The sequence below is a fragment of the Schistocerca piceifrons genome, chromosome X (genome assembly GCF_021461385.2).
Source record: "Schistocerca piceifrons isolate TAMUIC-IGC-003096 chromosome X, iqSchPice1.1, whole genome shotgun sequence".
Lineage (NCBI taxonomy): Eukaryota > Metazoa > Arthropoda > Insecta > Orthoptera > Acrididae > Schistocerca > Schistocerca piceifrons.
Window position 1 is genome coordinate 825,955,161 of NC_060149.1, and position 16,504 is coordinate 825,971,664.

The window sequence follows — 16,504 nt, forward strand, 5'->3', positions numbered from 1 at the left end:
CAGAAGTGAGGATGAATGCACCAGTGCCAACCTTGTTGTGTGGCGGGCCTCGACGTACACGACGTACGAAGTGGATACCGCGTCCCTCCCGGTGTTCGTGTAGTTCTTCATCCGTCTGCAGCGTTAGGTACCGGTGAAAAATTAAACCATGTATCATATTTAGGTTCTTATGGGATATTATGGTAACAGGTACATCACCAAAATGTTTACGAGAGAGTAACGCCCAGGACAGGATAGAATTTACCGTGTTAATTATGATGTAACCACTTCGTAATTTAGTAAGGGAAGGGAGTTCACCAAATACGTTTTCATTATTCTCGACAAAGAACATCGGCTTAGTAGATGGAAATGACCCTCCATCTGTTCGAGTACAAATCAGGAACTAAGAGGAGTAAGGTCTGCAACCGCTTGGTTTTGCTTTCCTACAATGGCCTGGCCAAGTGGGGAAAGTTCTTGGGGTCGTAAGAATCTGCGTTGTATTGCGGTCTAACTGTAGACATTGCCGAAGCCTCGCTTCATGACACCAGCTACCCGCCTCCGAATGAAGGATTCCCCCACGGGCGCCACTCAGCCAAAGCAAAAGCCACCCGGCGTGATGACCAGTGCCCGGAGTCTCGGTGCCCCCAAAACGGACAGGCATCTGCTCCCCGTCAAACGCGGGGAGGTTCCATCATACTTAGGGGAGGCGAAAGTACGGGCATCAACAATACCATCCTTGCGTGGCCAGTTAAAAAGCAGATCAGGCTTGTAAGTTCATTGACGATGTAGCTGAATATATACCAAAACACCATAAATATAATTCACAATAGCTGACATATTCGTCGCGGGAGAATTAGCAACTTTGCTGATACCTTTAAAAAATTGTATACTTTATTTTTCCGCCTTAGTCATACATTTTTTACGGTATGACTAGTTTCGACCTCACGCGATCATCCTCAGATCTATGTAGTTACGTAAGCAACCCGTCGTTTCTAATACAGGCGCTACACATCAGAATACTGACAACATTATTTGACATTTAATCATTAAACGTCATATGTGTATGTACGTATACACGCCTGAAGAACAGAAATTCCTCGAAACGCGTTGCGCTATGTTAAATTAAGCAGTAAATAAATGTAAATCTGACTGGTAGTACTAATATAATCGACAAAAATACGAGTTCACTCCTATCCGTATCAGCTCTGCGTCAGTATGAGAACGCGTCACTAAGCCCTGGCAATTGAAGACTAGAGGAGATTAGTCATAGTGACCTTTCCTCGAATGTATTGAGCACTGGGGAAATCCTAATTAAGCGGCTGCTGTGAAACTGGCCCCTGATTCCGCTGCAGGGCAGTCGTTTCTCAACGCACTCGGGAGCATTCTGCAGAGTACGTGAGCTGTCCGCCCGGCAACAAACGACTGTCGTTGTCACACGGAAAGCATCCCCACAATGCGTTCCGGCACAGAGCACCGAGCACTGCTGAGTCACTGGCCTGTCATACAGACAGCGCTCTCCTTCTGGAATGTCTCGCTGCCACTCATCATTACAAGAAAGAACGTCAGTTTTCCCTTGTGTTCGTCCAGGCGTCTCGTAGCCTAAGATTTAAAAACAACTGTGCATGAAGCGTTCGGCTTACCTGCGCCGGAGGCCTGAATACAAGAACGCCTTAGCAATGTCCTTCTTTCTTTACTTGTTTCATTCCTTGCTATACTGTTCCCAATGACCGAGATAATTGCTGACGAAAAAAGTGTGCTCATATATGACAGGTACTACATGATCATTTGTCAGCACGTTGTGTTCTCAAAACGGTTCAAATGGCTCTGAGCACTATGGGACTCAACATCTTAGGTCATCAGTCCCCTAGAACTTAGAACTGCTTAAATCTAATTAACCTAAGGACAGCACACACATCCATGCCTGAGGCAGGATTCGAACCTGCGACCGTAGTGGTCGGCGGTTCCAGACTGAAGCGCCTAGAACCACTCGTTGCGTTCTCAGTGAGCAGAAGTAATGTTTATGGAAATTACGCTAAATGTAACCTAGGCTACTCGAACTGGGATAGGACTATCGTACTGCGTGGGACGAGAAAACCATGTTGCACGTGTAACAACAAAGTCTTACTCGAAGCATTTATCGTGTAAAACGTTTTAGGTGAGTTTTTAGCGGTAAATTTGGACATTACAAGCTTTCGACTTTGATAAGCAGACAGTGGGTTAAAGCCGTTTGTCAACTGCATACGAAAATCAGAGAGCCGTGGCAACTTGCGAAGGGCAGTCGTGGCCTCAGACTTCCAGTTGTTTATAATATTCCTTAACAATCAGTAGCTAACCCGGATAAAATATTCGAACTGCATCGAACACGAGCGAAATATCATGCACAGTAATCTGGGAAAAATTCGCGCTGGCCGAGCACAGCCTTAGGAACAAGCGCGAGACATTTCTTTCTTTCTTTCTTTTTTATTTTTTATTTTGTGCCTGACACAAACTCTGGCCCACGTGGAAATTAGAATGTGTTAACCACTTTAACAAAGATACGAGTTACGCACTCAGCAATGCATGGAAGCGAGCGCTTGATACAGAGGGACTCCAGGGGAGTACGCTTCATATTATACATATTAATGAGAACCGACGCTGCGGAGGCGCTTCATCGTTTGCGCCGGAGTACTCTGTGCTCGCAGAGAGCGCATCAACAGCTTTCACATATGTGGATTCACCGTCGTGTCAGAGACAGACGAAGACAATGGAGAATGTAACGTCACAAGTTCACCGAAAATATATTATGCGACGCTAGTCATATCTCCGGATAGTATGGCTAACGAAATGCGTTCTTCAGTTCTTCCCCATACCGAAGACAGTGTAGAAATACTTTCTGAATAAATGAGGTACCCCTTTCACAAATGGTTCAAATGGCTCTGAGCACTATGGGACTTCACATCTGAGGTCATCAGTCCCCTAGGACTTAGAACTACTTAAACCTAAGTAACCTAAGGACATCACACACATCCATGCCAGAGGCAGGATTCGAACCTGCGACTGTAGCAGCAGTGCGGTTCCAGAGTGTAGCGCCTAGAACCGCTCGGCCACCACGGCCGGCGACGGTGCTATGATAAATAACAATTGACTGATGAAATTAGATAGTAACGTGGTAGTATCTGTACGTACATATTTCGTAGTAACCTAACATAAATTGATTTTTCGCAAATAAAACCCTTGAAATTTAATGAAATGTGTATTGATCTTCTACATATTCTGAAATCCATATACTAAGATTCTTATGAACTTTAAATTTAAGGCGTGGCGCTTTGTAATAGTCGAAGACTTAACGAACAACAAAAATTCCAATGGAAGAGTGTCTGAAAAAAAGTGTTAAAATATAGAAATCTAGAATTTTGTTTCAAACAATAAGTTGTCCATGTACCACAATTTCTAGAAAATATAATAAACATTTCAACGAATTATTTTTTCTGCTTCCAGAATGAAAACTCGTTTGAGTCACTCTGGAACATGTCTGGCATATGGTTGGTCTGCAACCGTTGATCTATTTTTGTCTCGCATACAAACCATGTGGATGGAGATTTTCCAGAAAACAAGCCGACCCTTTTTGACTAAACACCACAATTTTCACAGCGTCTGCAACACGTGTGGAGTTCACACCATATTGAAATTCAAAAGCCAAATTTAATTGACACATCTGTAATCCTGTGTAACGCTGTGGTGTAAATCTTTGGGCTATAATTTTCCGAAATGTTGATGTACTGCAATATTAATTATTCTTGTAGTTCCGGAACTGGCACTCGTTTGGGGAGAAAATGAGGAGTAAGAGGAAAGAAAGGAGCCGAGATGCCTCTTGACTAACAATTAGGAGAGTCACTCGTATTAAATTAGCTAAGTAAGGTTAAAAATACAACAAATAAAAGAATAAAATAAAGCAATAAATTTTTAATCATGAAACGCGTTCATTAGGTGAACTAACTGTCAGATCATCGTACGATAGGGATAAATTAAGTACAAGCATTTGCAACCTTAATTTCAGTTTGAATTGCGAATATCATAGCTACGAAAATACAGTTGTCCGATTTCTGCCTGAACTAGGATGAAAATACTAAAATGTACGTCAACTCGACGCGAAAGGGACAGAAGTGGCTGAGTGCGTACACCGTGGGGATTGGCGAAAGGAAACAACAAGCATGGCCAGAGGCTCGCTAGGAACGGTTCGTTATCTGTCTCAGCCGGCATAACTGGCTCCTTTATCTGCTCTCAGCAGGACACTGAGCCCTTGTTCGCGAAGCCACTTCGCTATCAAATCACGCGAAGCCTTATTCCTGCGCAACAGCCAAACTGTTCACACTGTCAGTTCGGATTAACAGGCTCCTCTAGGAAATAATAAATCCACGAGAGTATGAGATTACGATTAAAGCGAATGAATTCAGTTGCCCAAGAGAGCAAAAAACGTTTGCCTGGCACATGAGGGCTAAAAATGAGATAATGGGACAACGTTTTTGTTGTGGTGGTAGATGTTGCATAATAACTTCGGTCAAAATGGAAACAGATCTGAGGAACAGTTTTATTTAAACGGTTTTTCAAAGTAGTCGTGTTGTGTGTCTTTGAACAAATTGGTGAACTGTTGTACCGTGAAGTCATAAACTAATCTCTTTTGGACGCTTCATCGCTAGCGGAAATTCGCTCAAACTTCGTGAAGATTATTATATGGTGTGCTCCTTCACGTTCAGTTACGAAATTAGCCGCTGAATACCACGGAGGCTGTACGTCTCTTGAAGTTTTTTTAAATGGGATGCTATAGTTTGGTACTTATTTTCTAATAGCGGGTATCGAGACGAATCCAATGATGTGTAACAGTAAGGTCTTTGAAGGTCAACGAAGGTCAAAAAAGTGGCATGAACGTCCATTTACAGAAGGTGTTCGAAGTGATGACCATTGGTATCAATGAAGTGCTGCAATCTTATCATGGATTGAGTGGTATTGCTTATCACATCGGCACTTACCGAAGCACATGTTCTGACAATTCTCTCTCGCATTTCTTCAGGTGTAGTTGGAACGTCTTTACAAACAATGTCTTTTACGAATCCCCACAAGAAAAAATCCAGAGGTGACAAGTCTGGCGAACGAGCCGGCCACGACACATCTCCTCCGCGTCCAATCTAACGATTTGGGAATTGTCTCTGCAACTCATTTCTAGCCATCAGCGGAAAATGTGCCGGACACCCATCGTGTTGATACCACATTCTGTTCCTTGTTCCTAAAAGTATTTCTTCCAATAACAGATCTAATGTTTCTTGCAGGAATGTGGTGTACATCCTACCATGGATATTTAGTGAAATGATGTGGGGGTTCGAAGCTTAACGTTAATTGTGTGGCCACCAACATCGCTCTGCAATCTTTCCTGAATTGAAACCATGTACAGATGTAGTACAAAAACGAAAGAAATTAGAATTAACGGTTATGATTTGTAAAGCTAGTACGTCATATATTTGGCTTGCAACAGTGCTATTGTTCTTTCTACACTTATATGCAACTCTAGAATTTTGTCGTTCTCTACTTAAACCGTCCATCAGTGGAACAAACAAGATAATAATTTATGTATGATTCTTGCGTCTGCTACGTTTCAGAAGAGCTTGTAGCTTCACTCCCATGTGAAATCTTCCCTCCCTAGGTGCTTCAATAACTGTTTTTCAAACGCATTAGGTACTCCCTGTCTTCCTTCATCCTCAATTCTTCATCTCCTTTCATTTCTACTTCTGCGTCTTTCACAACCTGTCTCGATTCACTTGTCGTTATTCTTGCCACTCTTTCCGCTCCTGTCATTGACATCCTAGTAATATCGTCAATTAGTTCGTAGTCTTACAGTAACTCTTTTCCCATTAGAAGTTGTCGACACAACTTGAAGTAACATTCAGACACACACACGCAATTGTGATCCACGTATGTGACTGAGAGGTCAGTTGGCGAAAGAACAGTAAAACGGCTGCTTCTCGTTTTGTCTCTGGTATCGTGGAGGGTATCTCCCTGCTGGAACGAATGAAAGAGGATCAGACGGCCTCGTGTGGACATCTGGAAAGCTCTTTCTGAAGAAGTAACGGCTCCGTTTTCTTCAGCCACCGTACAAGCCTTATGCTTCTCTACAGCCGAATATGCCTACCCAGTATGGTCCAGATGAACCCATGCAAAGAAAGTCGACATAAGTCTTAATGAAACATGTCGATTAACAACGGGATGCATGAAACCTACTTCCCTGCCGTAAATATATATACACTCCTGGAAATGGAAAAAAGAACACATTGACACCGGTGTGTCAGACCCACCATACTTGCTCCGGACACTGCGAGAGGGCTGTACAAGCAATGATCACACGCACGGCACAGCGGACACACCAGGAACCGCGGTGTTGGCCGTCGAATGGCGCTAGCTGCGCAGCATTTGTGCACCGCCGCCGTCAGTGTCAGCCAGTTTGCCGTGGCATACGGAGCTCCATCGCAGTCTTTAACACTGGTAGCATGCCGCGACAGCGTGGACGTGAACCGTATGTGCAGTTGACGGACTTTGAGCGAGGGCGTATAGTGGGCATGCGGGAGGCCGGGTGGACGTACCGCCGAATTGCTCAACACGTGGGGCGTGAGGTCTCCACAGTACATCGATGTTGTCGCCAGTGGTCGGCGGAAGGTGCACGTGCCCGTCGACCTGGGACCGGACCGCAGCGACGCACGGATGCACGCCAAGACCGTAGGATCCTACGCAGTGCCGTAGGGGACCGCACCGCCACTTCCCAGCAAATTAGGGACACTGTTGCTCCTGGGGTATCGGCGAGGACCATTCGCAACCGTCTCCATGAAGCTGGGCTACGGTCCCGCACACCGTTAGGCCGTCTTCCGCTCACGCCCCAACATCGTGCAGCCCGCCTCCAGTGGTGTCGCGACAGGCGTGAATGGAGGGACGAATGGAGACGTGTCGTCTTCAGCGATGAGAGTCGCTTCTGCCTTGGTGCCAATGATGGTCGTATGCGTGTTTGGCGCCGTGCAGGTGAGCGCCACAATCAGGACTGCATACGACCGAGGCACACAGGGCCAACACCCGGCATCATGGTGTGGGGAGCGATCTCCTACACTGGCCGTACACCACTGGTGATCGTCGAGGGGACACTGAATAGTGCACGGTACATCCAAACCGTCATCGAACCCATCGTTCTACCATTCCTAGACCGGCAAGGGAACTTGCTGTTCCAACAGGACAATGCACGTCCGCATGTATCCCGTGCCACCCAACGTGCTCTAGAAGGTGTAAGTCAACTACCCTGGCCAGCAATATCTCCGGATCTGTCCCCCATTGAGCATGTTTGGGACTGGATGAAGCGTCGTTTCACGCGGTCTGCGCGTCCAGCACGAACGCTGGTCCAACTGAGGCGCCAGGTGGAAATGGCATGGCAAGCCGTTCCACAGGACTACATCCAGCATCTCTACGATCGTCTCCATGGAAGAATAGCAGCCTGCATTGCTGCGAAAGGTGGATATACACTGTACTAGTGCCGACATTGTGCATGCTCTGTTGCCTGTGTCTATGTGCCTGTGGTTCTGTCAGTGTGATCATGTGATGTATCTGACCCCAGGAATGTGTCAATAAAGTTTCCCCTTCCTGGGACAATGAATTCACGGTGTTCTTATTTCAATTTCCAGGAGTGTAGCAGCCGGGTTTGAGAATTCCAACTCTCGGAGAACATCACATGAATTCACAGAGAGGTTCAGACAAACTATGGACGATCGGCATCCCCTTTTTGGCGGTGAGTGTAAACCCCAGCGATTGAAATCCCGTAAAAGGTTCTTAGCCACGATAACAGAAGAACCACCAGCTGATTACCCACTTGCACAGGAAGTGCCCAGAGGCTTCAGCAGAAACTGGAAGACATGGAGAATAGTGAACCAAATGACAGGGGTGGCCCCAGTGAAGACAAATATGATTAGGTGGGGTCTTGTAACCACGGATGATAAGTGTGACTGTTGCGCTGTGCAGGATATGGAGCACCTGCTCGACTGGCCAAACTGCCCTTATAGGTAAAACCCCGACGATTTATGACTGGACAAGAAATACTGGGCTGAAAGACTGTGACCTGGTTTCCGGACACGAAAAAGTAAAGTAAAGTAAAGTAAGGAAGCCACCATTAACAGTTAGGAGATCGAATGGTCGTACAACGATGCCTTTATTTCGTTAAGGGAAATTCCAGATTTTGTGACTGTCACGCTGGAACTAAACTTTCACGTAAGGGTGAGAAGCAAGTGGACTTAGTACTCCAGACGCTGTAGATATGCACTGTACGGTAAACATAAGAGATAGAAGATCTTATCTAGGTTATGTTGAGTGCGATATAGCTCTAGGTTCAAGTTATCTATACCAAACGCTCTTATAGTATTAATAACATCCGACATCCGAACGCTTACTATCGTCAAAAGCAAAAACTGTGTCCGACGTACCTCTGCGTAAAGCGACAATGCCGTTACCCTCCGCAAACTTTGTATATTACCGACATGACAGTTAACATCTGTCGCTGAGGCTGTTCGCAGACACGACACTTGATGTCAGTAGAAGAATATTGTTTAAATACTGACAACTGTCCACAAAGGAATGAATGATGTAGTATAAGTAAACAAAAGAAAAGTTATGATATCACACGACTACACTGTCTTGTATCAGACAGTGGACATAGTCACGACCGTTAATCATTAATGAGTAACTGTACAGATCGATCAAACAAACGTGGGGAATATAAATACTAAGATTTATCAGAAGGGTTAATTCACCCACAAAGAAGATCGCATGAAAGCTTCTCGTTCGACCGATCCCAGAGAGTACTATTCGCTGATCTACGCCCCTTAACAAATTGAAATAAGACGAAAGATTAAAAGAAGAATTATTTATTTCGTCGCGGATTTGCTTACTCGAGCCAGAAGGGTCAAAAAATGCTTCTCAAACTCCAGTGGATGGCGTTGAAAAAAAAAAGTTGTGCATCGCGACGCGAAGGCTCTGACTCTCAAAATTCCATCACTATTACGAAACATGTTACTAGAGAAATTATGACTTAAGCACACAGATATAGATGCTCTTCCTGCCTGCGTAACATTCTGGAATATAAGACAAATGTTGGAGAATGACTCTGGTACACTGTGCAGCCGTGCGACGGTTTGCGGAGAACAAATGTAACAGTAGAATATGCTGGAAGAAACCATTAACGTTGCACCTGCTCTCGTTGGTGACAAATTAAGTATGAGGTATGCCACCGTCAGTTACGGAAGGTCAGTCTGCTGTGAATTCAGTATAGATGAACGACAGAAATGGCCTCAGTATTCAGCCTAATCTTGAGCGCTGTCAACGTCTTCTAGCGTTAAGAACAGTGCAAACAGAAACAGAGCACCCGAAGCGCAGCAGAGAGCTCGCCTTCGTTGCGTCACTAGATCTGGGAATTTGGAGAGCCAGATGGATTGCAGCAGTTCGCCTGCATCGTCTATAGAGGCGACAGGATCGATCACCCAGATGTGACGCAGTAGTAAGACGGTGGTACTGCAGTCGGCAGAATCCGGGTTCGATGCACGGCTTCTGTTATACGACTGCACGTCTGTTGGACACATGCCAGCAATGCCAAAGCTAAGCCCGTCCTAGCATTGCATACAAAGCGACACGAAACACGAAAATTAAGTAAAGCTTATTATCAACCCGAAGGTAGGTTTGTATACCATATAGAGTTACAAGGTTTGCTCTTAGTGGAGGTAGTATTCCCTCGAACTGACTTATTAAGCCAGTTATCGGGGGTGGGTGTGGGTGTGGGGAGAGAGCCTGTAATTAATTTACCATTGATTCCGAAACGTGGAGCAGCTTAGCATTTTTCATATAAATAAATAATTGTAAGAGCGTGAGAAATTCCAAATTGCTCCGTGGTTCGGAGCCCCTGTTAAACTGTAGATCCATTTGCAACTGGGTTGGTGAGTCAGTTGAAAAGCCGGAGAAAAGCAACGTCACACCACCCCAACAGGACCATACCTAGTAAATCACTGTGGTGTTCAAACTGACCATCGGGTCGATAATACTTTTAGCTGATTTTCACATTTTTCATGCCGATGACGTGCAGCTTACTATGTAAGGCAGGGACCGGCTTAGCTTTGCCACTTGAGGTGGTGGTGGTGGTGGTGGTGGTGGTTAGTGTTTAACGTCCCGTCGACAACGAGGTCATTAGAGACGGAGCGCAAGCTCGGGTTAGGGAAGGATTTGGAAGGAAATCGGCCGTGCCCTTTCAAAGGAACCATCCCGGCATTTCCCTGAAACGATTTAGGGAAATCACGGAAAACCTAAATCAGGATGGCCGGAGACGGGATTGAACCGTCGTCCTCCCGAATGCGAGTCTAGTGTGCTAACCACTGCGCCACCTCGCTCGGTGGCACTTGAGGCATGCGTTAAGAGACGTGCATACAAAACCCGTATTCAAGTACCAGCAAATAAAAATATCAACAACTTAAATAATCAGTTGTTTTCATTCAATAATCCCCTGTTTGTTGTTAATTTCACTTGATTTTAGCAAGTAGACAATGTGTATCTTTACACCGGAACAACCTAAAACAGAAAGGTGGAGAAAAAAGCTACAGAAAAAAAATGTTCCCAATGAAAGAATGAATCGGTAGAGAAAAAGCACGAAACTCTCTGTAAAACATCTGTTGTTTACAAATGATCAGTTTCTGGTAATAATGCGGGATAGGTAGTTTTCATAGTAGCGCCCTTTTGCGGAGTGTCTGTAACGTCACTCGCAACAAAGTGTCTAGGAGTAGTGCCTGTAAACGATCACCTTCACACTGAAAGTCAACTTTTCTAAGGGAGATGAGGAGTAGAGACTGTAAGCGGTCACAGGACACTAAAAATCAACATTTCTAAGGAAGACAGCAATCACAGGGTGGGAGAAGCACACACATCAGTAACTGATCCGACAGTATAAGTGAAGCCAACTTCTATACGATTACACATGGAAAGTCCCAACCCCCTGCCAGTGGATTCCAGAAACTTGACGTCCTCTGTCTGTATACATAATGTATCGAAAACGATTATTAATATCTGGGAATCGGATTTCTTCTGCAAAAATGATACGAGGCACTACATAAACATTGGTTAGCAAATTTTTAGATTCAGAGGTACAAGATTATCAACTGTAGTGTGTCAATTAAGCCGTCTGTTCATTAAACTTGTCATACAGCTTCAACTCACGCTCGCAGACACACTTAATCATTGACAGACGTTTGGTAAATCATCGAGTTCTCATAGCCACACAGAAATAAGCCACTGACAAATTACTGGGAGAAGTGCGTGATACACACTGTGCTGACTCAGAATACATTTATTCACTACCGGTTTCGACCATGGACCGTCTTCAAAGTGGAAAATGTCTATTGTGAAAACTTCACGTGGCATACATGATATTTAAGCAGGAAAAGTATAAATTATACCATTGCAGCTGTGTCAGCCCAATCCAGATGATTTCTTTGGCCGCCTACTATAATGGACGAGTGCTGGTTATATTACTAAGACCGCAAGAGGAAGGAGCAAAGCAATCAGTGGGAACATGTGAATTCATCACCGGCAAAAAAGGCGAGGACCGAACCATCGTCGGTCAAGGTGGAGATGAGAGTTTTTTGGGAGTGCCGTGGTGTGGTGCCAACAGATTATGCATACTAGTGGAATCTCCTAGCGATGTTACAGGAGGTAGTTAAGACGAAGCGTCCAAGGAGGTGTTTCTCCTGCACGACAACGCCGGAGTTCATTCTGCAAAGGGCACAGTCACACTTACTGCTTCTTTGAGGTATCAAATTTTTCCTGCCCCCCCCCCCCCCCCTCCCAATGCCTCGTATTCTTCGTTTTTCCTCTGATGAGGAAACCATTGCATGGCAGGTTTTTCCAGAAAGACGAGGTGGTTTTTGAGGTGTAACATTTCCTGAAAAATCAGAATCAAGACGTCTACAACCAAGGTCACTGGCAAGCCATCCACCTTAGAGAAAATGTGTCGCACTGAATCATGAATGATGGGCCAACACCGTCACATAATTTGACAGTCACAGCTTGATTTTCTCGAAAGGCAAAAGTGTAGTTATGGCGTATCTGTGTATTCCCGTTGCATGCTGTAGTTGGTAACTGTACGATGCATGATGGGGAGTAAACACGGTGGATAATCGTGCTGGGAGTTGTTGGCTTCGGCATCTGTCAACTTCGGCCTCAGGCTACGCTATGGGTGACTGTCACCAATATCTACTTTCCTCCCCACTGTCCATATCGAATATAAATTCAGTCAGCCACTTACCATCATGCATCATGCTATTACCAACCACAGCACACAACGGAAGACCCACGTACACCATAACTGCACATTAGCTTCCCGAGGTGATAATTAAACCATCATGACTACCCCTCTTAAATGATAACTATTTACAGAAGGCATCTACCTACCGGACCGAGCGAGGTGGCGCAGTTGTTAACACTCTGGACTCGCACTCCGGAGGACGACGATTGAAACCGTTTTTCCGTGATTTCCCTAACTCGCTTCAGGCATATGTCGGGATGGTTCCTTTAAAACAGTATGGCCGATTTCCTTCCCCATCCTTCCCTCATCGGGTGGGACCGATGACCTTGTTGTTTGGTCCCCCTCCCCAAAATCAACCAGCCAACCAACCTACATGCCGGAAATAGGGCTCTGAAAGAAAAATCGAAGTTACCACATGTCAGCCATCTCGAAACTGGAGACACTCCAGATTTTCTTGTTGGTATACAGTACACAAAAACAATGCTATATTAAACTCACAACACGAAATAGATAGAAACACTACAGATAAATCCCCTCACATGCTGTTTATTAGATATACAAAGCAACTGATGTCTTGCATAATGGTAATTTCCAGTTGACACAACGTTCCAATCAATGCCACTTGGCCCTAAGTCGTTCGACATTAATACCTGCAGTACCTTTATGTTCATATAATTAACTAATACAATGAACTAAGGAAGAAAATTAAAATAATGCCGATAACGAACATGGTAGATAATAGGTCTCTTACTACATCATAAAGTTCATCGTATGTACGGTCACAACAGAAAGAAGAAAAGAAGAAGACCTGGGTTAAACGTCCCGCCGACGAAGTGATCATTACTGACAAGAGTACAAGATCGGATTGCGGAAGAATATCAGCCGCGTCCTATTCAAAGGAACCATTCCGACATTTGCCTTACACGATTTTGTGAAACCAAAGACGAGGATTTGAAATACCATCCACTCGAATGCAAGTTAAGTGCCTGAAGTATGTACGAGGGCGTGCTGTAAAGTCATGCCTCCGAACTTATTATTCTGTTCTCAACATCTGTTCCATGCAGGTTACTCGGTCGACTTTCCCGCTTCGCTGACGCAACTGGCAACCCTCTGCCGCTAGGGGGATCTGACTTTTATCGTGCAAGGTGACGGTGTGTAACGTAACTATGTCGGTGAGTGGAGATCCTCAAAAATTGAGAGCGCGAATTCGAAGGGTTCATCCACACACGAAGCGCCCTCTTCTTCAGCTTGACTGTGGCAGACCACACACGAGCGCTGCGACATCTGCAACAATCCGACGCCTTGGGTTGTCTGTTATCGATCATCCTCCATACAGTCCTGACTTCTACTCATTCCTCGAATTTCATCCATTTCCAAATCATAAAGAACACCTTCGAGGACTTCACGTTGACAGATGTGAAACAGTGCAAGCAGAGCTGAGGATGTAGCTCCGTCAACAAAGTCAAACATTCTACAGTGACGATATCAATGAAATGGTCGCCCATTAGGAGAAATGTGTTTGTTGCCACGGTGACTAAGTTGAGTAGTTAATATGTAGACATGAAGGAATGTAGATGTAGAACGTTACCGCGCGGGATTAGCCGCGCGGTCTGAGGCGCTGCACTTATGGACTGTGCGGCTGGTCCCGGCGGAGGTTCGAGTCCTCCCTTGGGCATGGGAATGTGTGTTTGTCCTTAGGATAATTTAGGTTAAGTAGTGTGTAAGCTTAGGGATTGATGACCTTAGCAGTTAAGCCCCATAAAATTTCACACACATTTTGTAGAACGTTAATAAAGTTCGTTTTATTTACGAAGTTTCAAGAGTTTCCACATAAAAAATTCGGAGGCATTATTGGAGATACGATAAACTACAAGGCGGTTGTTTTTATAATGTGAATGGTATGATAGCACTTGATAGAGAATACATTGTCGACGGTCACAACAGACTCGGATGATGTTGCAAATTTAATAAAAACCATTTTATATAGTCAAGATATCACTTTTCGTCGTTGGCCACAGAACTGCGAAAACGACGTGGAATTTATACATCAGTGCATCCGGATGTACTGTGGCCGGCATTTCCACGAAAATGATAAAATCAAATACACAGATTCCAATGGGGATAGTACTTAACGTACAGTCTCAAATGTGATATTCGGTTGTGTAATGGAGATGAAATTACTAATCTCATCTCTAATGCTTAAAATGAAGCAACTTCTTACAACAACAAAAATTAGATGCAGTAAGCTGGACAAAACGTAGCGTGCTGAAAACTGTCAAACGGAACTGCAACCCCTAGGAAGAAACTTCCTGAATTTCTAGAGCGCCGAGATTGTACATTTCCCTTGGTTTCGTTAGGCTTATTTGGAACCTGGTCCAATCGTAAGTATCCAGGTTGTCTATAGATTTTCTAGATTATTTCAGAGTGTCATGGTGTGCTGAGTGATCGATCCCCTTCGACAACACTGACATAGCCAAGGAAGTGTAGCGTGCGCTGTTAGCTTTAAAGGCGGAAGGAAACTATTGAAGCACTGTGCTGCTGCCGAACGAAGTTTTACTGTTGGTGGAGTACGTCCAGTGAAAATTTTAAGACTTAACTCAAATGATTTTACCTCTTCAGAGTTCACAATGGGTGAAGAAGCTACTTTAAACGCCTCCTCGATCTATTTCTTTCTTCAGCCCAAATTTAAAGAAAGCCACACTAGATCAATTGTCTGCCTTAAGGTTCCAGAAAAATACTGCCAGTTTCGAACTCAACAACTGATAGACAACAGCACTGGGATGTATAACAAATTGACGAGACTTAGACAAATGGTTACGTACCGAAACTGTGCAGTTTGCTATTCGGCAAGGCAGAATCAAAAAAGAACTACAGCATGAAGATAAGGCGAAATAGTTCGAAACTTGTTATGACATACAATATTAACGAAAACTCAAAATATTAACTAGTTAGTTTATTCGATCTTACTTTAATGCAACAATCAAATTTTGATTTACAATACGTTCAGCAACGCTGTGTCTTCAGAAGATCACACCTGTCTTGTTTTCTGACGTTTTCAACAGCAGAAACACACATTGCTTGTAAACAATGTGTTCTTCAGCCATCTTATAAACACAATTTTTTGATTGTTATTAGACTGCAAATATGGGAATAAAATAGTGAAATCTTCGAAGTTAAACAGATATTCCCTATAACCCGCGCCGCTATTCTGCGAGCTGTCAGACAGTGCAACAATAGCGTCCTGTAACGGCGGTGGGCGTAACCGTGTGTTGTGGCGCACTGCGCGGAGACAGGAGTGCCTTCCGGCGCTCTCCGACTGTCAGCTGACGCACACACGGCGACAGGCTTGCGCCGGCTCGCCACTGGCAATGCGCGTACCTGTGCGGCGAGGCGCAGCACGGCGCGGCGGCCAGTCCCCCGTGGCTGAGGTGCTCCGCTGCTGGTGGCGGCTCGCCCGTTACTGTCGCGGCCGGGCAGCGGGCCCCGCCGCCACCACGTGGTCGCGCCCTGACGTCACGCCGTGACGTCACCAGCGGTGGCCGCTGCCGCTGCCGCTGCCGCTGCGGCGCCGAGACGCTGGCCGGTTGCCTTCCTCCTCGCCCTTGACCCACAGGACGGGCAGGCGCCGCCAACAGGTATGCGCCGACCCCTCCCTGGGAACCGGCGCGTGCAGGGCACTGCTCCTACGATGTATCGAGCCTCTCACTGCTCGCGACTCTGCCATCTCCTTTTAATTCCGCTTCGCCGTATCTTCGTCCTCCTGCATCTGAACCATCCTTTTTCCTCCTCGACATTTACCTCGACGTGGGTTTTCGCCTCTACTATGTTCTCGATCCAGGCCTCTTTTAGTTCTACTGTTCACCCCTCTATTTCGTGCCCTAAGGTTATCCAGCAGCATATTCAGGGGGAGGGCTAAGGGGCTCAAGCCCATCCTGGTCCGCTCCTGACAAATCTCAACTTACACTTTTTATTACCCCTGGTTCTCAATACTACACTGAGGTGGCAAGAGGCATGGGACAGCTATATGCACATACACAGATAGCTGTAGTATCGCGCACACGAGGTACAAAAGGGCAATGCATTGTCGGACCGTTCATTTCTACTCAGGTCATTCATGTGAAAAGGTTTCTGACGTGATTATGGCCGCACCACTGGTTCAAATGGCTCTGAGCACTATGGGACTTAACA

The 16,504-nt window shown here is 45.3% G+C and overlaps 1 protein-coding gene across 1 annotated transcript in view; it reads right to left on the bottom strand.

Moving 5' to 3' along the window:
* The window catches only part of LOC124722726, a 484,952-nt gene extending 468,912 nt beyond the window's left edge, over positions 1-16,040 (bottom strand). The window contains exons 1-2 of the mRNA XM_047247867.1: positions 15,847-16,040; positions 15,695-15,776 (exon numbers count right to left, since the gene is read on the bottom strand). Of these exons, the coding sequence (XP_047103823.1) occupies positions 15,695-15,776; positions 15,847-16,040 (276 nt within the window). The remainder of the gene's footprint in view (positions 1-15,694; positions 15,777-15,846) is intronic.
* Positions 16,041-16,504: the final 464 nt, after the last annotated feature.